General features: G+C 43.2%; 1 protein-coding gene across 5 annotated transcripts in view; it reads left to right on the forward strand.

The window, feature by feature from the left end:
• Positions 1-21,983, forward strand: part of tnr (tenascin R (restrictin, janusin)) — a 90,825-nt gene that overhangs the window by 40,539 nt on the left and 28,303 nt on the right. For all 5 annotated transcript variants that reach the window (XM_057057499.1, XM_057057501.1, XM_057057497.1 and 2 more), the window contains exons 3-10: positions 7,895-8,012; positions 8,787-9,009; positions 9,096-9,196; positions 9,269-9,431; positions 9,936-10,412; positions 17,655-17,774; positions 17,862-18,005; positions 18,789-18,904. In XM_057057499.1, the coding sequence (XP_056913479.1) occupies positions 7,914-8,012; positions 8,787-9,009; positions 9,096-9,196; positions 9,269-9,431; positions 9,936-10,412; positions 17,655-17,774; positions 17,862-18,005; positions 18,789-18,904 (1,443 nt within the window). In that variant the 5' untranslated portion in view covers positions 7,895-7,913. The remainder of the gene's footprint in view (positions 1-7,894; positions 8,013-8,786; positions 9,010-9,095; positions 9,197-9,268; positions 9,432-9,935; positions 10,413-17,654; positions 17,775-17,861; positions 18,006-18,788; positions 18,905-21,983) is intronic.

Below are 21,983 nucleotides of genomic sequence, written 5' to 3' on the forward strand. Positions count from 1 at the left end.
ACCTTGCGTTAATTGGACTTTGCTATGTTTGGGGAGTATACATCAAACACCATGGTGAATTGTGCAAGGGCTACCACAATTCTGATTATCAGCTAATTCAATGTCTCCTCAAAAAATCAGCAACTTTATAAGACAATTGAATTAGGAAAGGTAAGAACCAAATGATAACAACCATTTTATTTTACAGTGACTACAGTTTTATTACGTTCTGCATTATTAAAACTTCTTTGTCAAAATCGCGGTGGGACGCGAAAAGCAAAACGTGAAGATGAACATTCAATGGCTTCGACCCTCACAAATGCAGGAGAAAAAGAGAGGCAAGGCGACGGCATTAGCGGAGCGGGGACAGGAGGTGAGAGTGACAGCAGTGGAAGCCTTTGATCTCGGGGTTCTAATCAATGAGGATTATGGTCTGCGTGCCTGTGTCAGTCCTGATTTCGGCACCAGTGCCAGGAGACGGTAGCACAGCCAGAAGACCAGGGTCGAAACCAGCTCCTCATTCTTAAAACGATGTTCCTGGACAATTCAATCTACATCTGTCTAATCAGCGCACGGATGTGCAGAATGGATTTCACGCTTAGAGAATGGTTGAAAACCCTTCAAGTGAGAAAAGAGAGGGTATTTATAAGCATAGAGTTGAACCATCGTATAATGAAAATGCCGTGAACATCGGAACAGATTAACTCAAATGTGGAGATTTTTCCTTTTTCCTGACATCAGATGGGTTTTATTGTTTCTCTAATGCCAGACTGAGAAGGTATTTGTCCTTTCATTGTCTTCTTCGATTAATCACATCATTATTAACACAATACAGTATTCTCTGCTGGTTTATGCCCACTTTTTGAACTAAAATGTTCAAAAAGTTGATTCAGAGGAAGTCAAATGCAGTTGTTGAGGAGTTTACATGAACATGGAAAAGGGAGGGAAACTAGAATTATAAAGTCTTGCATCCACACTTGCCCTCTATTCTTTTTGATCCAAATACTGGTGACAATTTGCTCTATTTCTATGTTTGATAAGGAGCAGGCTTCTGAAAGCAGAGGAGTCTATCATTGAGACTCTATGACCCTATGCTAATGAGCAGGACCTTTCTATCTCTTTGACTTGCCACTGGAAACGATACAATCACTATTCGATAGTGCGGTGCTGAGATCTGCTCTGACCTTTCCTCCCTCTGCATTAGAGGCTCTGCCACTATGACCTTTTATTGTGCAAAGCCTTCTAGGTTGTTTGAAAGACCAACCTCAGACTCTTTGAATCTTTCTTTCGAAAGCGAATTATGTCATATTGGACAATTCTGAACCAAACTGGGACAGCAGAAATTTAAAAGGGGCCAGATTTGACTAAATCTGGCCATATTGAATTGTGATGTCCAGCGAATGAACTGCAGCTGACAAATAAGTGAAATCTCTCATCTCCTTATGTTGCCCTGCAGTTGTCATGATGCATTCAAGAGTGTTGGCAAGTGACGAGAAAGCATTATTTCTAAGAAAAACACAAATCTATAAACCCACAGATGGCCTCATTTTGTCACTTTTTTGTTTTGCTTCATACCTTTTGATTAATTTTGCCGCCGGCAGAACTAATTAGTGCAGATCTATCATTCCACATGGACTGTTTAATAGACAGTTGGAGTTGCAGTAATAACAAGGCTTTTAGACCAGTAAAACAATGTAACATGAGGAGGAGGGATAGGATAATGGCCCCAATCTGAGGGTTTTGGCAGATACATAGTGTCTCATTTTCTTTATTCCATCATATCTTAAGAGAACAGAAATGTAGGCTCTGCAGCAACAGCACCTGTAATTTTATTGTCAATAAGGCGGGCTTTAAAATATCCCCTTTTGCTTCTCTGCAATTGAAGTGTTTATGCGGTAATTGCATATCCACCTGAGCTCTGGGATCACATTAGCTCTCCTTGTTGGATGCGGAAGAGACAGCAGCAACAGGAGATGGTGTCAGCCGCTCTGATCCTCCATACTTGCTTTATCATCTCTGCACAGCCTGTTGGATTGTTGCTGCTTTTCTTTTTTCTTTTTTCCTTCGACTGCATGCGTCATTCAAACCCGCCTTCAACTCAAATATCCATTTTTCAGGAGAGAAGAAGTGTAGCATGATTTGGAACTGGATGATATCTTTACCACCCTCCTGCCATATTTTCTGGAAGCTCAGTGGAATATGTTGTCATTTCTATCCCGCAAGAGATGGAAACCTTTGAAAGGGGAAGATAAAAGGAGAGAAATAGCTTGTTTTGAAAGGGACCAGACAGACAAGAAATGCTCACAAGGTGATAGACGGGGGCCTTTTTGAGGTTCTCTCTTTTTTTCCTTTCCTTTTTAGCTCTGAGCTAATAGATAGGCGAGATCAAGCGAGGAAGAGAAGAAGGCAAAGGAAGGGGGAAGACAAAAAAGTTCAGGTCGCCGCAGACACTGAGAGGATGCTTGATGTGTAAGATAGTGATAATTCAATTGCTGACAATGAGAAATGAGAAAAAAAATAGATCCAAGGTAGTTTGCTGTGTCAACTGGACTGTTTTTCTGTATATATTATGACATTTGTTGCAAAAAAATAATCTATTTGTCATTTATCGTTACTTTTTGCGATGTAAACGCCCAAAATAAATTCCTAGCAACACCTGTTCACCTTTAGCGAGAAGTCAGTTCGAGTTTCCCAGATTCTCAGTTGAGCGAGCTCAAAAAGGTCGTACCTATTGAGCATTTTCTTCTCATTTCTTGTTTTTTAACTACCCTTCCTCCTCCTTTCTCTGTCCTCTGCCTTTATATGGCTGGTCTGCTTTGCTTTAAAATCCCTTAATTTACATTTCCCCTCACAGTGACAAAAACAGACTGGCTAATGCTTTGCAGGCATTGTGCGCATCTTACTGCTTTCGCTAACTTGCTAACTTTACTGGTCTGCAGCCTAGAAGCCCGGCAACAGAAGGAGGTTCAACACTTTCTTCCTCCTCTGTTAGAAAACTCAGTCACTGTGTACAGTGCAGAGCAGGCAGTCATTAGTGGCCCAGGGTTGTGTTTGCTGTAGAACGGAATCCATTTCTTTGGCCTATCTTTTTACTGAAACAGCTTGGGTGCTTGTGTAGCCCTCTGGCTGCAGAGCAGCCAATGAACCAAGGCCAATAGTCCTGAAAGACAAGGTAATTTGGCCAGAGTGATGGAAATGATGAGAAAAGCATTGGAATACTGCCAGAGTCCAATTTACGGGGTGGAAAGAGCATTGGAAAGGGAGAGAAGCAGTGATAGAGAAAGAATAAGTGAACGAGAGACATGGGAGCAGGAGAGAGTGATCACCCACACAAGAAATCCCGGTATTGGCTTTGTGTACACAGTGAGGTGGCTCCACATTAACCCGTGCAAATGGAGGTTATGGCTTTACTTCTATAAGGCTGCTGTCAAAAAGCGACGGTGAGAAAGCACCAATGTATCAGAGAGCAAACTTTCATATCTGCAGGATGTAGCAATCAGCGAAATATGTCATTATTCAGCACACTACTGGAAGGACGGATTTGCCGAGCTCTGTGAAAAATGACTTCGGGAGATGATAATCTTAGACAAAAGGAGAAAACGAGAGACCCATCAGAGAGATAACGGAAAAACGTCATTATAGCAAAAGCAAATGATGAAAATCGAGAGGAGGAGCAGAGAGAAGAAGAGACTGACCTGCAGCAGTGTGAGGCTGCAGGGCAGAAACAAGGCTTCTGGTGGCCACTGAAGATGTTTTGTACTCCTGCCAGTTCAGCACCGGCACCAAAATGCTATTGCCAGCACCAGAGGACAGACTTATGACAATCACAGTGTTTCTCAGAGCAGCAACCTTTCTGGAGCATTATCACAGCTCCCAAACCTGACTTGAGCCCTTCTCGCAAACTCCCAGAGAAGAAAAACCACACAGATTGAGGCACACACTGTTCTTCTGCAGGTCAAAGCAGGGGTGCCGTCTGTGGAGTTAACAGCTTAGAACACAACGCTGCAATGGGAAGAGATTGACAGGAATGAAATTCCTCTACCCTATGTTGGCCCAATGACGCCTGCAAACACTTAATGACCAATTACAAACTCTGCTATCTTTATCTGTAAGATAAAGACAGCGTATTTCCCCAGTAGTGGTTTGCACCACAAATCATCACATTATTGTTTTTTTATGTCCTTAACATATTTTGTACAATTAGCGGCACTGCTAGATATTTTCATTTAATATTAATACTCAACATTGTGGTAAAAGAAAAAAAAATCATATATGGGCAGGTTAAGAGCTGGCAACACTACCAGCGTCACGCTGGGTAGAAAGTATAGAGTGAAAATTAATGAAGCTTTTCTATTACATTTTCTTTTTACAGTCCAACAGAGATGTTAATCTCTGGGCTCTCTAATCCGCACAGCCACATACGGGATGCAAATTCATGGAGAGGCTTTAGCCTTGAAGCGAGGGGACACAGAGGCACCTTCTCTACGACACTGCCAGTTAGATTAAAGAAACCCCACTCTTTATTAATTAAAGCTCATTTAATATTAATACGCTCAGTTCACAATATGTCATAAATTATCCTTTTAATTACCTTATCCTGTTGCCTGCATTGTTGGCAACTTGTTCTTTGTCAATTCAATCTAAAGTTCACCAGAGCAGGAAATGCACATTAATCTGGTGTATCTGAAATTATATTTACTGAATGATGGAGCCGAATGATAGTCTTGCAGAATTCATTTATAAATGAATGTAGGACATTAGGCAATACTGATTTTTATTTTTTTTATTTTCTGTCCCCATCTGTTTCTCCTGCTCACAGTATTAAAGATAATTCAGATGTAATAGAATTAAGGTTGCATATTGCCCCACCCCTAATTCCTATCATGGAAGTCACACAAGGTTACTAGAACAAAATGGCTGCATACGCTCTGTAGACAGCAAATTAGCTTAATATACTTTTAATGCAAACTGACAGAGAAAGAGCTGAATCTATTTAATGTGCAGACTGGCTAAACTTGCTTGATTAAGATTCCATCCGAAAGATGTAAGCGCACAGTTCCTTAAAGGGTTTACAGAGAAGTGAGGTGCGTAGTCAGAAATGGGTTGATGTACGGCAAAAAATGATACATCAGGACTGAGGAAGGATTAAATAGGAAGTCTATGCTTGCAAATAAATAGTAAGTCTTGCAAACCCTGCCAGTTTTGACTAGGTAACAGGATTGGCAGTGAAGATTCTACATTAGTCATATTTTGCATTATTTAAACATCTATTGTAGTTTTCTTGTGTCTCATTGTCCAATCACATGCCTGTGTGAAATTGCTTTTGCTTTTGTACGATCAAAATTTTACGTTTTCCTGCTTCTAAATATTTGTTATTCATAGTTTCCTCGCTGTGATTATGATTATAAACTTGGAATCTTCTAGAAGGGGAGATTGTGAAGTTTGCAAGCCTGACTAGGATAAAACTGATGTGGAAACACCATAATATTACATCTATGAAGGTATTCTTCTCTGTTTCTGTGTCCCAGGGTGGATTTTTGTTGATTGGCTGTGTAATTTCTATCTCTGAAGGACACTAAAAATGTAAATAAAAACTATGGTTAGCTGACATTACTGACATAAGGCATCACAAAGCGAGAACATGCTGAATACTGATCTTTCCTTTAACAGAGACTTCTGGACTATTTTGAGAACCAGCACGCATTTTTTTAGAAAAAATCTTGTACAAGATTAAAAACATAGATCTCTTTTGAAGCATCCATACGTCCACATGACCCAAATCAGATTTGGACCTTATTGTAATTATATTTCACTGTTCTCCTCTCGTATTGAAATATGTGGCTTGAAGAAAAGAGATGAAAGTAAGAACAATTTCATAGAAGATAAATAAAATAATAAAATAAAGAGAATAAAATTTCACCTGGGAGATAAAATTTAATCTACCTAAGATGAGAAATGATGGACAAACTCTCCCTTTACTGTCAAACTTTCAAAGCTGCTATTCACGATTAATCTTACGCCGTAGATGGTTTAGACTGTGGCTTTCTTTGTACGAGCTGAGTTCTTAAAAAGGAAAAAGAAAAAAGCACAACAGGATTCTACCCTTTCTTTTACCTCAATTGCCCTGATGGTTTTTATTATAATAGGCACAGACAGTTTTCATTTCAGCTCAACCCCCTCGGAGATGAACTCCACCAATTTATTTTGCAGAAAATCAGCCGGTAATGAAAAGTGTCAAGATTATTTTAGAGAAACCTCAGATGAGGGAGAAAAGGAACTTTTTGGTACAATCCGCTTGCGTGATTTGGACACGTAAAAACTCGGCACACTCGGTTTTGTGCTGATGTGCTCTTGTGCTCTTTCTCCCTCTCTCCCTGTGTCGCTCTCTTGAAAATATAGTGGACTCTTTTTTCCTCCCTGAAGCATGTTGATTTTCTTCACTCTGAATGAGTAGGTATGTCTTTAATTGAGCCTCCATGAAAAAAAAAACCCTCTCGTGGGTGGAAGTGCTTGTGGGCATCAGCGTGCACCATGACCCAGCGAGTAAAGCACAATCCTATGATTGTGAATGTCTTTGAAAGTTTTAAAACTGTGAAAAGCTTTATTCACTGGGCCTTCTGGGTCTATTTTTAGAAGCCTGCAAAGCAGCAAGAGTTTATCTGTGAGGTTATAAACAGAAGTACTCTATAGAGTTCATTGTAATCACACATAAGTGAAAAAAATTAACTTAAATATTGACCCAGTTCCCCACTCTTGGTGCTAGAATGTTGTCTTGCAATGCTTTTGCACCCAAAACAGACAAATTCTTTTAATACCACTTATCAGCTATAATCTCTAACCTATGCAATCTATAGAAAAATGTCTTGAGGACACTGCTGGCAATCTATAGTCATGGCAGATTTAGCCAGTGATCACACACTGGAAATGTATGGCCTCCATAGCTGTGCTCATATGTATATTTTTTTTTATATGTTTAGAATTTTCAGCATTTGCGGAACATGGAATGGATATTTGCACATTTAGACAAATATGGGAATCTCTCGATACATTTGTAGGTTGTGTCACACATTTTAGACTGTGGTGTTGTTATGATAGCAGGGTCAATATGGGATGGGGGGAATAAATCCTTGCCTGTGAATGAAAAGATGTTCAAAACCTGCTGTTTCAAAGGGGTTCTCTGTCATTTATGTGTAAATTCTCTCGTTGAGGGAAAAAATGGCAGGTAGCTGAGATGAGATAACTCATATCAGTCTTACTAAAGAAACTTGCTAGGAAGAGCCTAGTTAGGGCTCTGATAAAAGACGCTCTCGATTGTCCAAAGCGTCCTCTGTCCTGATAATTGAATCAGACCTGATCAGTTGATCGCAACAAATCTCACCAAATCCAGATCCTGTTATTGCCCCATCCGTGCCCATGTATGTCAACCTTCTTGAAGGATCAAAGTTTTATTTCCTCCCTCTTTTTTGCCGCCGTGTCCCCGTTCTCTCCTCGCTACTCGGTGAAGAGAGGATTACGGTAGCATGACTCAAACAATGTCTCTACTGAAACCCATCTATCAACTCTCCCTCCCCGAGCAATTTTTCTGTAGTCCTCCCGAGTGGAAAGATCAGATAGTCGGTATTGTGCAACGGAATACATTGAAAGGCTCTCAGGCACTTCCATAATCCCTGCTAGAGTTTCTCTCCCTTTTCTAAATCCAATTATTTTCTACAGGACATACAGAGAATATGCTGATGTTGACTCTCACCCACGCACGCCCCCGCAGGCATGAGCAGACCCATCCGTGTTGGCACAGTGGAGGCAGCTCCAGCATGCCGAGCACGCCATCACCACTTACTCATTTGTTTTGCCTCCCTGCCAACAGTTACGCTTCTCTCCTTCTCTTTCACCCCCCTCTGTGGTTCTGGCTCTGCAGGTGTGAGCGTGTAGAACCGATGAGGCTTTTTCCCAGCATGCCGCTGGCGCAGCATCACAGGGTCCCCGTGTCCAGCACAGGCTGGATCTTGGCTTTGGCTCTGCTTCTTGCTCTACAGGTAAAGTTTGTTCGAACTGTTTTATTTGAGTTTTCATTATTTCCACTCTATTTTTGGCAACTGTATTAATTGACCTAACGAGTTGGAATTATTCTTTTTAATTTCACTTTCACCCATAGTTGGATGAGGAGAGTGTAGTTTTAAGGATCATTTTCATTGGGTGGTAGTTCATTTGTTATCAGTGGTGTTATTATTTTTCTGTCAGTGTTAAAGTTACTATAACTAATGTGAATCCCTATTCATAGTTCAAAAGGCATTTTTATATACCTACTAGCTGAATTGCCGTTAGTAGATTTAATTTTGTTTAGCTGATGTCAATGCAGTGCTTAATTAGGTTACAGTATTCTGGTAAACTGTTTTAGGTTGTGGTTCTGAACTTTGACTTAGTGTCCCCAATTTTCAATCTGTGCATCTGGAATAACAGGGGGAAAAATGCAACTTTCAGCCATGGTTGAATAAATGTGGCTGGTTCACTGCAGAGAAAATCAGTGTAAAGATGAGGAAGAAAATGAGATGCCTGGAAAGCTCATAATAAAAAACTGTGGGAACCAAAGTTTTCAAGTATCTTTACAGAGCTGATTATTTATTTGACTGAGGATGTGCAAAACAGTAAAATGATGATGAACATCATGCTTAGTTAATTTCTGGAATTTTACATCAGTTTTAATGTTTTTACGTCCATGTTTCCGTATCTTTGGACAAAAGCAGAAAGAACCCCCTCCTGAATCCAAAAGAGTTTTTTACTAACTTTTTTCGGCACTCCCGTCTCTCCAGGGTACCTCTCCCGCTGCTCCATCAGCAGACAGCAAGCTGGTTCGTACCACCAGAGTGAGGAGACAGACCCCGGCGGGGGGTCAGGCTCCTCCCGCTTCTTCAGAAAACCAGACCGCAAGGGAACAACCTCTGGTGTTTAATCACGTGTACAACATCAATGTACCTCTGGAGTCCCTCTGTTCTGTCGAACTGGACTCTGCTGCGTCACCCGGTCCAGCCAATGGTCAGTTCTTGGATGGGTCCAGCATCTAAATGAATAAATAAATAAAAAGAAGAGAGGCTGAAGATCTCTGCTTTTTGTTTTGAAAGGTCCTCTTGCTGGGTTGGGATCCAGTCCCTCTGTGGAAGGTCCAGTGGATCCTTCGGGCCCATCAGAATACACAGAGCAGACAATGGACCCCGACAGCCAGGTGGGTACTTTTACAAGCACTTCTTCCCTATTTTTGCATGAAATGGAAATAAATCTGTTTTTGAATCTTTAGGTAACGTTCACCCACCGCATCAACATCCCAAAAGCTGCATGCGGTTGTCCGGCAACAGCCACGATACAGCAGCTGATCACCAGGGTGGAAATGCTGGAGAGAGAGGTCTCCCTGCTCAGAGCCCAGTGTGGCTCGGGGTGCTGCGGCGAGGGCTCCGCCATGGGTGAGTAGTGAGCAACAGCACCAAGGCGGCTGGGTCTCTCCAGAACCAAGCCCTGACTGTGTGGGAAAGTATACTGGGATCAAAGAAGGTTTTATACCTTAAATTTATAGACAGACGGGAGTGAATATTGATGCTACAGGGCAAGTCGTGGCACCTCTGGCAGAGATTTAGTTACTATTCAGGAGGTGTTGCCACTATAAGTTGTGGAGACTAAAATGGACAGAGTAATAGGACATTATTCCACTTAATTTGTATTATCACAGCTTCAGCTATTCTTTGACAAACTCCATCTCAGCTGTGAGAGGAGGATTTTCTATATTACTTCTGACTTGAGTGAGAACAAGGACAGGGATGTCACTTACTGAGAATGCACAAGATGAGAATAAAAATGTGTTTTGCAGCATTTCTTCCATTTCCATTTCCTTTCATTTTGTGAATAATCAAAGTAATCCTTCATCTTTTCTTAGAATATGCATATACTCTGATGCTTTCTGTCATTCCAAGGTCGTTTGGACTTTGTCCCAGGCTGCAGCGGGCACGGCAGCTTCAGCTTTGACCTCTGCGGGTGTATCTGTGAGGAAGGCTGGGCGGGTAAAAACTGCTCTGAGCCCCGCTGTCCAGATGACTGCTCGGGTCAGGGGGCCTGCGTGGAGGGCGAGTGTGTGTGTGACCGTGATTTCAGCGGAGAGAACTGCTCTGAGCCGCGGTGCCCCTCCGACTGCTCGGGCCGAGGGCTGTGCATCGACGGCGAGTGCGTGTGCGAGGAGTCCTACACCGGAGAGGACTGCATGGTCGGGAGGTGTCTGAACGACTGCTCGGACCAGGGCGCCTGCGTCAATGGGACATGCCAGTGCCGGCCCGGGTACATCGGGGAAGACTGCTCGCTGGTGTACTGTGCCAACAACTGCAGCAAGAAGGGGGTGTGCAAGACCGGGTTCTGTGTCTGCCAGGACGGCTTTGCTGGAGACGACTGCAACTCAGGTGGGAGTATTTATTTAAAATCTATTTTATTTTCTATGTGACTTTGATTCATATAGCTGTCTACACAAGACAAGACAGAACGGGTCTGACATGGATGGTACATCCCAAGTAGTGGACATGTCACCATCATTTAACACTGTCAGCCGGACCTGAAGTAATCCAGCGCAGAAATGAAATCTTCTAACAGATTTCAGGATGACACGCCGTGAACCACCGACAGTTTGCTTTGAACCCTTGAGAGGGAACAAGTTTCTTTTCAAATTAGAGCGCCGACATAAGATCGAGGACCTCCATTAGGAGGATTGATGGAATTCCCTGGAAGCACTTTTCTGCTCCGGAATTGCTGGCACTCTCACTTAAGTTTATTTGCGTGGGACAAAAAACAAAAGAAAATGGATGCCTCAGATAAGAGTCCAGTCATAATGAAAGGGTTGTTTTCAATGTGGCAATGCAAATCCAATTAAAAATTTGAAAAGAAAAAACTTTATTAGGGTGTTTTGAATAAATGTCCTGTTTTTCCTGGACATTTATCGGGGAGTCAACCTGTAAATAGGGAAATCCAGCTGAAATGTTCGTCCTCTTCATCCCTTCAGATGAACAAACATGTGACCAATAAAGTGTTACAATTTAGAGAGGATTCTACTGGTGATGTGATAATTGCTTTATAAAATAGTTCATTATTTTCTTCAAGTGCGCAATGATTGAATATCGCATTATTAGAACAATTCAACTAACAATATCTGCCTCCAGAGTGTCATCAGGCCCTAGAAACCACTTTAAATACGTCTTATTTTTTTATGGATTGATTTATTTAGATGCCTTTCCTCAGAGTGTACGTTCACGGCTGCATCCATGGCAACGGTGTAGTAGGAACCAACAAGGAAATTAACTTCTCTTTTTCCAAAACTGCACCCGATAAATGCCTAGTTCAGCCCCACAGAGGCTTTCCAGCAACAGTGGAGAAGAGATCGACAGCAAATACTGATGTCAGGCTGTCAAACAGCACAGAGGAACAGTGGGTGAAGATATACTGCTGTGACTCACAATTCAGGGTCGTCCAGGTTCCCAGCTGGAGGAGCCCATTTACTTCGCTTACTTCTAAAAGACAAAACTGTGTTTCAAGGTTGTTGCTGAAAAATAAGATGCTCTCTTTTCTGCCGTCAAGTATTTTCAGCCCAAAGTCTTGGCCTAGAATTTGTATGACTTCATCAGGTGAAATCTCATAAATAAGAGGCTTAAATACTTAAATAATGATCTTAATGTATGTCTTTAAGTAACACGATGGAATTAAACACAGCGAATGTAAATCCCTTATGGCAGCTCCCGAAAGTTAAACTCTACAGTTTTGTGAACGCAGTTCTTCCTCTGGCTGTCTTCTGGAGCCTCATGATTTCTTGTACGAGCGCAGCCCAGAAAAGCAAACCCATATGCACGCTCAACGCAGGTTGCGATGCATGCCAATTGCTGGAAGGGGTGACAGCGTTCATTCGTCAAAAGTCACATGAATCCGGGGAGGGAACTGTCACATTAGCTGCAGCTGAGACCGTTTCTGGGTACAACCCGACTCGCTGTGCCAAAATAATGTTCTCCTCAGCTGTTGGAGGCAGCTGACAACAAAGAGAGGAAGTGCAGAAGACCATGGAAAGGCGGGAAAATTTTCCTTCCTTAGGCTGTGCTTATGCCAATCGAGTTAGGCCAAATCACTTTTTTGGTTAATTAATGTCTCAAGTGTGGAATGCATGTAGGGAATATTGTTGCAGAATACAAAATCAGCTCACTTACTACATCACTGTAGGGTAACAGGCTTAAAGGTTTTAATTTGTCAGCAGCCAAAGAAAATGTGATGCAATTTAGTTTCATTTATGATAATTAGAGGGATTGTATGCGAAGCCCCGTTACTGTGAGTCACGATAAAGACAATGTCAATGGATGTTTCAGCCGGGCAGGTGTGCAAATGCAGTCAAACATAGGTCCACCCCCAGAGAGATTATCTGAAAGTGGCTTTTGACAGTAACAGAGTCCTGCATTCATTTGATGGATCCCAACACAAGAGCAGGAAAATAGTGGCGGCTTTCTCGCCTTGTTGACATCCTCTGAGCAGAGCGGGTGGGAGAGGGTGTTATAACAGTAGCCTCCCTCACATGTATCCCAGAGCCACCGTTAAGCAGGGTCACCTCATATTCTTGCTCAATTCATTGCTTCATGTTGTCGCCCTACTCTGCCGCATTGCATCAATCAAGTTTCAGTGGGTGGTTGTTTTGTTTTGTTTTTTTAATGTGCAGCATGTCAGCGAGCAGTGGCAATTTAGAAAATCTAAAATTTAAAATGTGTTGTTTGCTTCTGCTATATTATTATGCAAATAGACTGTGGAGTTGAAGGACAGAGAAACATGTGACAATTTTTTTCCCATCACCCAGTCAGGAACAAGTCCACCCCTGCATGTCACACACCGCCCGAGCAGCTTGAGTGGGCGCGCTTACCTATCGTGGCTTTGGTTGAAACCCTCCATAAACCAAAATAATTTCTATGCAAAGGAAAATTTCCTGCTTTTCTCACTTCTTGTGCATGACAAGCCCGACTTATATCCCAGGGCCAAAAGGTTGGCTGTGTGTGTCTGTGTGCGTGGGGAGGGGGGTATTTCAGTGAACTCGCTTCTCTTTTTGGGTCTGTTTTAAGTATTAAAATAAGAAGCCAAATTTAAAATTCAGCATACGGAAACCCAGGAGGCCTTAATTGCACACCCTTGTTTATTTTCAGCTTTTAAATTACAGTATATTGACATCGACAAGTTGGTGCTCCTGTCATGCAAAGATATTTTCACAAGGAAAATATCGCCTGCCGCCCCTAAGGCGGCTCCTCAATCCTACCAACACGTATCCTCAAGGTGGAACAGAGTCGGGAGACCAGGAGGTGGACCATCCAATTTCCGGAGCGGAAGTTGCTGAGGTAGTGAAACAGCTGCCCGGCGGCGGAGCACCGGGAGCGGATGAGATCCGCCCGGGGTATCTTAAGGCTCTGGTTGTTGTAGGGCTGTCCTGGTTGACACGCCTCTGCAACATTGCCTGGACATCGGGGGCAGTGCCCTTGGACTGGCAGACCGGGGTGGTGGTCCCTATTTTTAAGAGTGAGGACCAGAGGGTGTGTTCCAACTATAGGGGGATCACACTCCTCAGCCTCCCTGGGAAGGTCTATGCCAGGGTGCTGGAAAAGAGGATTAGACTGATAGTTGAACCTCTGATCGAGGAGGACCAATGCGGGTTTCGCCCCGGTCGTGGAACCACGGATCACCTCTTTACCCTTGCTGGGGTGCTTGAGGGGAGTTGGGAGTTTGCCCAACCAGTCCACATGTGTTTTGTGGACTTGGAAAAGGCTTATGACCGGGTCCCCAGGAGCATCCTGTGGGGGGTGCTCCGGGAGTATGGGGTGGAGGGTCCCTTGATAAGGGCCGTCCAGTCCCTGTACCGAAGGAGCAGGAGTTTGGTCCGGATAGCCGGTTGTAAGTCGGCAGGGATGCGGATCAGCACTCGGAAAAAGGTAGAGTGCCTTCTCCGGGTTGGGGAGGAGGTCCTGCCCCAGGTGGAGGAGTTCAAGTATCTCGGGATCTTGTTCACGAGTGAGGGTAGGATGGAACGGCAGGCGGATTGGAGCGGCGTCAGCAGTGATGCGGGCGCTTAACCGATCCGTCGTGGTGAAGAGAGAGCTGAGCCGGAAGGCAAGGCTCTCGATTTACCGGTCGATCTACGTCCCAGTCCTCACCTATGGCCATCAACGCTGGGTGATGACCGAAAGAACGAGATCGCGGATACAAGCAGCTGATATGAGTTTCCTCCGCAGGGTGGCCGGGCTCAGCCTTAGAGATAGGGTGAGAAGCTCGGACATCCGGGAGGAGCTCGGAGTAGAACCGCTGCTTCTCCACATCGAGAGGAGTCAGTTGGGGTGGCTCGGGCATCTGGCTAGGATGCCTTCCGGACGCCTCCCTTTAGAGGTGTTCCAGACATGTCCCACCGGGAGGCGGCCTCGTGGTCGGCCCAGGACTAGGTGGAGAGATTACATCTCTCGCCTGGCTTGGGAGCGGCTGGGGGTTCCCCCGGAAGAGCTGATGGAAGTGGCCGGGGAGAGGGCCGTCTGGGCATCCCTCCTGAAGCTGCTGCCCCCGCAACCCGGATCCGGATAAGCGGCAGAAAACGAAACAAAATGAAACAAAACAAAAATTAGTGTTCATCCCAATTAGGTACCAAGCATTTATAGTTTTCAGAATACAATTGTAGCACGTTTCAGAATAACCACTAGTACTAGATTATTCTTTCATTGGTAAATGTGTAGAGTTTATTTTCATACCTGCAGTGAAGGATGATCAGGTTTCCCTGATCTGAGTATGCAAAAAAAAGGGTGTTTTAGCTTAAGAGTAGGTTTCTGACCCTGAGTTAGATGAGAAATTTAAACAATAGGACAAAATATCACAGGATACATGAAAAAAACTAGAGAAATCCAGGAAAATTATTAACCCATGTTTTGCCCCGAAGGAGAGTTAGCCCCCCGCACTGCACTGACCTCCATTGTCAAGGCAAAAATAATACTTGTAAGCTTTTCTTTCAGTAGAAACTGATTCATCTGCTTATGTTTGCATACTGATTAGAACCTAATGAGTCTCGAAGACTCCAGGCGAAAATGGTTAAAAACCACACGCATTTTGCCTTTTTGAAACAAACATCGCACATAATATATGCCTGAGAAGGGCTTTTCAAACATCTAGAGGAAAGACTTCACTGTTAAATTAGTTCCCCAGTGGTACAATCAGCGTATTTGTAACCCCCCTGTTTTAGGTCTCTACCTGGGCAGAGGTGGCGCTCTTTTATCAGTCCTTTATTCTAATATCTCATAAAAAGTCCGATAAGAAAAACTGATTGAGCGAAATGAGCTCAGAGTGGAGTAAGAATGAGTTGAAGACATGAGCTGAAATCTGCTGATGTAGCAGGACACGGCCACAGTCACAAAGGTCGGTAAAAGTCAGCGGCTATCTCGCTCCTCCTGCAACTGAGAAATGTTAAAAGATTAAGCAAGCAATATATTATCATATATTAGCTGCTCCATGGTGACCTTTCTTAAAAGAAAGGACTGGCTCTTGTGTTTTTTTCTGCTAGCCCAGTTTTACATGCTCACTTCAGGCAGTTTTATTCCAGTTTTCACGGGATTTGAAGCCTTTTCTCCTCGGCAGCTCATCTGCTCAGACTCCTGCGTGACCTTATTCAGTCATCCGGTTCCATCCGAATGCTCACTGCTCCTTGCTTTGATTTGTTGTTTCCTTCATATATGGGACAAAGCTTAGTCTAATTGACGCAATAAATCTGAGCTAAGTGATCGCTGAAGGGGTTGTCCCGCTCTGAAGGTTCGGCTGCTTCAAATGAGCAAACTGTTGTACAGCTTGCACCCATCTGTCAAAGGTGTGAGGACAGAGTTACAACAGCTTCCACAGTGTCACGTCTCAGAGGAGAATACAGCACTGTGTTCTCCGACCCTGTGTGATAGGATGCAGGGATGATGAGGCGGTGAGAGGTTGTTTATCACACCATCACCCTCTGTGCTCCCTTGCTCCTCTTGCCTTGCCTTTGCTGTTTGCTCTTATTCTCTGGGCTGTTACCAACCCCTCTGATCTTAGTTATTAGCACTCCTGACGAACTTGTTTATTTTCCTGGTGAGTCTGACTGCATGCAAGGCTTTATTTATAACCTTTTTCAAATTCTTTTCTCCTGTATGTCCCTTATTTTCTGCTTCTGCTCCCTCTTGCATGGAGGGGTGTGTGTAGAGACCCTTTTTAATGCCTCCACAGTTCCAGTGGCTACGGCAAGTGCTCACCCCTCTTCAAATATTTACTACTTCTTGTGGTGAAGCCTCATGTCAAAATAATTGAAAAAGATGTATTTTTTCATCATCCATCTTCAATCAGTACCTTACCAGGACAAACCGAACCCAGAATTAAAGAATTTTTGTTTTGCAAATTAATAGAAAATGGAAAACTGAAACATCCCATGAACATAAGAATTCAAACTTATCTAGGTCAATCAGGTGCCATCCATTTCTATTGCTTAACTTTGAGATGGTTCTATATTTTCATCAGAGTCCATCTGTGTTAAATTAATTGGACCTTAAAGCAAGTGCAAGTCTAAATAAGGCCTGACAGCATATAATGTTAGGCACTATAATGTTAGGCAAACACGAATCAAGACCCCCAAATGCAGACACACACGACTGGTTGAGGTTGGAATTAAGAGTTTACTGAAAGCTGGTTCAGGACAAAGCCAAGTGGTGCTGTCGGCAGACAAACATGGTTGAACTGGAGCAGGCTGGGGGGCGTGAACAGGTGTCTGAAAGGCGATCTACGGGAGAGACTGACAATCAGTTCAGAACTGGAAACAGGAATCATGAAACAAACTTGCGGTCAGAGTTTCAGGAGTTAAACAACAAATTGGTGATGGTTGGAAAGTGGACCCAACTTTTAAAGCAGGAGGCAGGTCTGGGTGATTAGCTGGAGATGAGTTCCAAGTATGTAGATCACACGACAGCAGAGAACCTGGAAGCAGCCCTGCCCAGCATGGAAGTAAACAGACAAGGGAAATACAGACAAGAAACAGAAGGGGAGGGGGCGAGGGAAACACTCAGGAACTCCTAACATATAAGAGCATATCAGTGACAGTGCTGTAGCAAGACACAGATTACGACAAGGCTAGAAAAACAGAATTCTCCTTCATGTATTGCTTCTAAGAGCTCAGCAGTCTCCACGATCTCACAATTATCCATTGAATTTGGTAAAAGAGGTTTGGGTCAACCAGGACTCTTCAGGTCTGAATACATTCCGTACCCACTGTACATTCAGCCCCACAGTTTCAGCTTTACGTCTCAGCTTTTGCCTAAATTCATCGCTCCAGTCAAACCCTTGTAAGCAGAGACTGGTTTCCTCTGTAGACCAGTGCATTTGTTTGTTGCTGTGAGCGATGTTTCCCTCATATTTGAACTACAGAACATGTGGAAATGCTTAAAAATGTGTGTCCTTTGATTGTTTCCATTGCCTTGAGTAGATCAGATCAGACTAGTTTAATTAACCCCTAAGTAGGGAAAAGAACCAGAAAGGAGATGATAAAATCAGGTTGGACATCAGAAATTACCACCTTGTTTGACCCAGAAGTGGATAATGCACAAATGGTGGTATTATATTACTTACATATCTAAAATTCTTTCTGATTTTAGTGGCGCCGGTCATGAATCTGAAGATCCGAGGTGGGACCGATCGCAGCGTTGACCTGGAGTGGGAGGGCTCGGTGGTGCTGACAGATTTTTTGGTGACGTACACGCCAAGCAGCACTGGAGGTAAGCAGAAAGTGTCCAGTCTACTCTACAAAAAAGGCATATGAATATAGACAGATTGTCTTTTTCTCCTCCCCATCTCTGTGTCAGGTATCCCGTTAGAGATTAGGATTCCAGGCAATACCACCGCCTGCACCATCTCGGGCCTGGAGGCAGGCGTGGAATACAACATCAACGTCTTCGCTGTCATCAACAACAGCATCAGCGTCCCTGCTGGCATTGCCGTCTCGACATGCAAGTGTAGCCCTCTCTTGTTCCAAAGAAATGTCCTCCCGGGAATAAAAAGGATACTGGATACTGTACAATGAAAATGTGTTTGGTGTAAATCTAATACCTGCTGCCTGTCACACACAGTGCTGGACACGCACTTTGTTACACACGTGGGTATTCCTGTGGATAAAAACAAGCACCATGCCTCCGTTTTTGTAGATTCTGCACAACAACAGAGCGAGGAGTGAGACCTCGTCCTTCTGTTCCATCACCATGCCATCAGTCCTGTCTGACGCACACACATACACACACTCGCACTAAATTCACCATACTCCTAACCTTGACTGAATCTCACTTCTTTTATTCAAGTCTTTTTTTAATGCCACAAAGTGCAAATAATGCACACATTTATGCACATCCTGAGCATTATTTGTAAGCAAATATTGTACCACTAGATAAACACAATATTTGACCTTTTTTTTTAGTCTTCCTAGCAGGAGATATGGGCCATGTAATAGATAGTGTTTAAAAATGACACAAATGTTATTTTTGTGTCATTGTGTTCTTATTGATTGCCCGGTGTGTTTGCTTAGCGTAGCGATATAAGACAAACTAAAATAAATTGATAACTGTTATAGAAACCTCTCCTGGATGAAAAGAAAAAGGCTGAGACTTAGGAAAAATACAAGCAAGCACCAAAGAGGATTGCTCCTCACCAGGCAGTGTCGGCATGAGATAAAGTTCTGATTTACCGGCCGCGTGGGTCACTGAAGAACAATAACGAAAGATGTCTGGCTACCTCTCCAGATCTCTCCAATCCTGATGGTTTAGTCTTCAAATCCATCACAGAAACATCGGTGGAGGTCCAGTGGAAACCATTCTACTATTCCTTTGATGGCTGGGAGATCAGCTTCATCCCAAAGGTAGAAGCACCTATAATATGACTGTTTACTGCTGTTTACTGCTGTTTCGGTGTCAGTGGCTGCACATGTGAAAATCAAAATTTTTCGATCTTAATCTCCCATTTCAGGAGAAAATGGGTCGATGGATGAGAAAAGAATAACGCGGCAGATTTTGGTTTTCTTGGAAGGGTTTGTTCAGCTTCAAACCCATACCAAAGCGGATTGTCTTAGGCTTATTGGCTATTAGATGGATGAGCCATTAAACCCTTTTTCTGAGCAAAAAATAGCAGAGCCAGGTTCAAGGCAAAGGCACTATGTTTGTAATTCCCACTGCAAACTCAGACACTCTCTAATCTTGTGGCCTCTCACCGTAATTGGTTTTCTCATTAAAGGTGTTCTCATGGGTGAGATATCCTTTGGACCAGCCTCAAATCTGGTGTTCAGATGCTTTCTTTGTGCTTGTTTCGAGTCTTTATATGTCTGAAAAGGTGAAGGTGGGGGGGTGGGGTTGGCTTCCTAATCCTATTTCCGTCCATACAATTTTTTCTCTCTCTTCCAGTGAAGACTCATCTTTTCCTCTTTCCTGCCTCCTTCACCCCCCCTCTTTCTTTTCACCCTTGCTTTCAGCCACAGGGGGGAATCTTATTATGAGCTGGGCGTCCTGCCTCCCATGGTTTTAATCCAGCAATGGAGTTTGTGATTTTTGACAATCTCTTAATGGAGGCAGGCATGAAAGCTTTGGCTTGTGTGAACAAACATAGACCTCACACTCCTCTCTGAAAGGCAACGGAGGGAGAGAGAAAGCAAAAGCTCGGAGAGTTGAAGCTGACATTCAGATCAAATGCCACGCTGCCGGGGTTAGTTTGACACTTACCAACCGCACAAACAGATTCTGTTCTGTTTTTCCACCAAATTATGCGAAACTGCTAAACATTAATTTTATGACACCTTAAGGTTGAGTCGAGAGATGTGCCTGCATGTAAAAACCACATAGCTGACAACAAGTGTCCAGTTATATTGTGTGGAACGTGCAGACTCTAAATTATATAAAGGTTTTTATAGGCCAAGTTAAAATAAACATATGATCCATAATTTATGATGTGGTTTCCCTCAATATTTTTACCATTTTAGGTGTTTTGCTAATGTAAGAAGAAAGGGGAAATCGGCCATAAACATGAGGTGAATACTAACGGAACTGCAGCTTTTACGGAAGACAAAGCAAAAAAAAAGTTTTAGAAAAGTGTGTACACAGGGTTATATTTGCAAGTGGTTGTTACAGTAAAAAAATAAAATATTTTTTTCTGATTTTAGGTCCAGTATGTTATTGCACTGTGTCAAAATGAGATAAATACCTGTGTAGTTGCATGTGAGAGATTGGGCTGAAAAGAAATTACAGCAAGCATATCAAGGTTAAGGTGAAATATAACAGTTAAATCTATAGCAGTCACAGATGGGCAATTTTATCCTTGAACCAAAAGGGTAAATATGTAATGCCAATGTTCATGTGGAGAGGATCTCGGAAACAGATCTGTAATATTGTGAAGTGTGGGCCATCCGTTCCATATGCTTTAAATGAAAAGAATATTTTACTTCACCGTATTCAATAAAACCAGCTAATCAGGCAAAACAGGACTTCATCCAAGGTCATTTACAAGCCCGTTAACAAGAGAATTTATTCACCTCAAGTAGTAGCTCATCTGTCTGTTATCTCACCATCATTAAACCAAAGCATCGCATTTCCATATAACATCCAATGAGCTTTCTCATCGACATTCAATATTTTCCTGTAAATACTCTGATCATTCTGAAGTACCAGTCAAACCAGTAAAATTGTGATCTGTCAAGGAAGCAGTCAAGTACCTCACACGCCTGTCTTCAGGGAGTGCTGTTGTAATTTCTTCCAGGTGCAGTCTAATTATGACATGAATATTCATCAAACGCACACACGCACACGCACACACACACACACACGCACAGCACACAATCACCTGTTTATTCTCTGATTATTTTTTTACCTGTGTGTTCTGTTTCAGCAGCTTTCCTCATGATGTATTTTTTAAGTCCCTCATCTCTTTTGCATATTTTTGCACAGTTGCAGCTTCACAGCAGCAGGTGCACGGAGCTTGTTGTCAGTCACACTCTGTTGAAAGCCGCATGGCGGCAAAGTGGCCCAGTGCAAACCAGGTGTATAACAGTTCAATGGCACAACTCAACTCCATATTGCAGAGAATGGATGCGTTGCAATGATCTTGTTCTTACTGATAAAACCGCCTCACGCTTCAGTTATGCGGTCAATGTGACGGAGGACGGTCCGTTTTTACAAGACGATGACGGTCAGCTGGCGATTTTTGAAGAAAATGCACAGTCTGGGTCCAGTCTTGAGGGAGTTTCTTTCATTTGTTTATCAGTCACCATGGAAGTAGATGGGCTTCTCTCCTCCTGACAGCCATTCATTGCTCAACGTGTATGAAAACATCGAGTGCAGTGAGGAGGAGCGATACCCTAGTACAGACACTCAGCAGGTGTAGCTGGTATCCGACAGACGAATTATCTCTGGTGTGCAATCCCCCCCACCCCCACCCCTGCCATGCTGCTGAGGTAGACAAGAACAGTAAAATCAGCCAGGCTTCAACCTCCCTTTTTATATTTAAGCGACCTCACTAGCAAGAAAGGGGATGATGATTAATTATGAGCCGACTGACTCAGCTGATGGGAATGAGATGGGCTATCGTGTTATCAGTTTGTGTACGAACATCACCTCCGTTTGACTGCATAATTACTGCAGCGGAACACTGATAGTTATTGGAACTCTATCACTGTGTGTTAGCGCTCAAGCTGGTAATTTGCTTGAGATGATTAAATGGATTGCCTCTCTAATTAGAGTTTTAATTCAGGGAAGCGTCAAGCTGTTAAGCTTTGCTGTTTTAATACCCTCATTGTACAAGCTTTTGGGGAGCTCTAACATCTGGCAGGAAGTGCATGCTCAACATCGGCTTGGTGGGAACAGTTGGGAAGAGCAGGAGTGAGTGACAGGGTCGCGGATGTGGAAGGATTACAGCTGCATGCAGCCAGAGAAATAACTTTCTGCAACTCTGAATGT

Source organism: Takifugu flavidus, chromosome 15 (assembly GCF_003711565.1).
Source record: "Takifugu flavidus isolate HTHZ2018 chromosome 15, ASM371156v2, whole genome shotgun sequence".
In the NCBI taxonomy this organism is placed as follows: domain Eukaryota; kingdom Metazoa; phylum Chordata; class Actinopteri; order Tetraodontiformes; family Tetraodontidae; genus Takifugu; species Takifugu flavidus.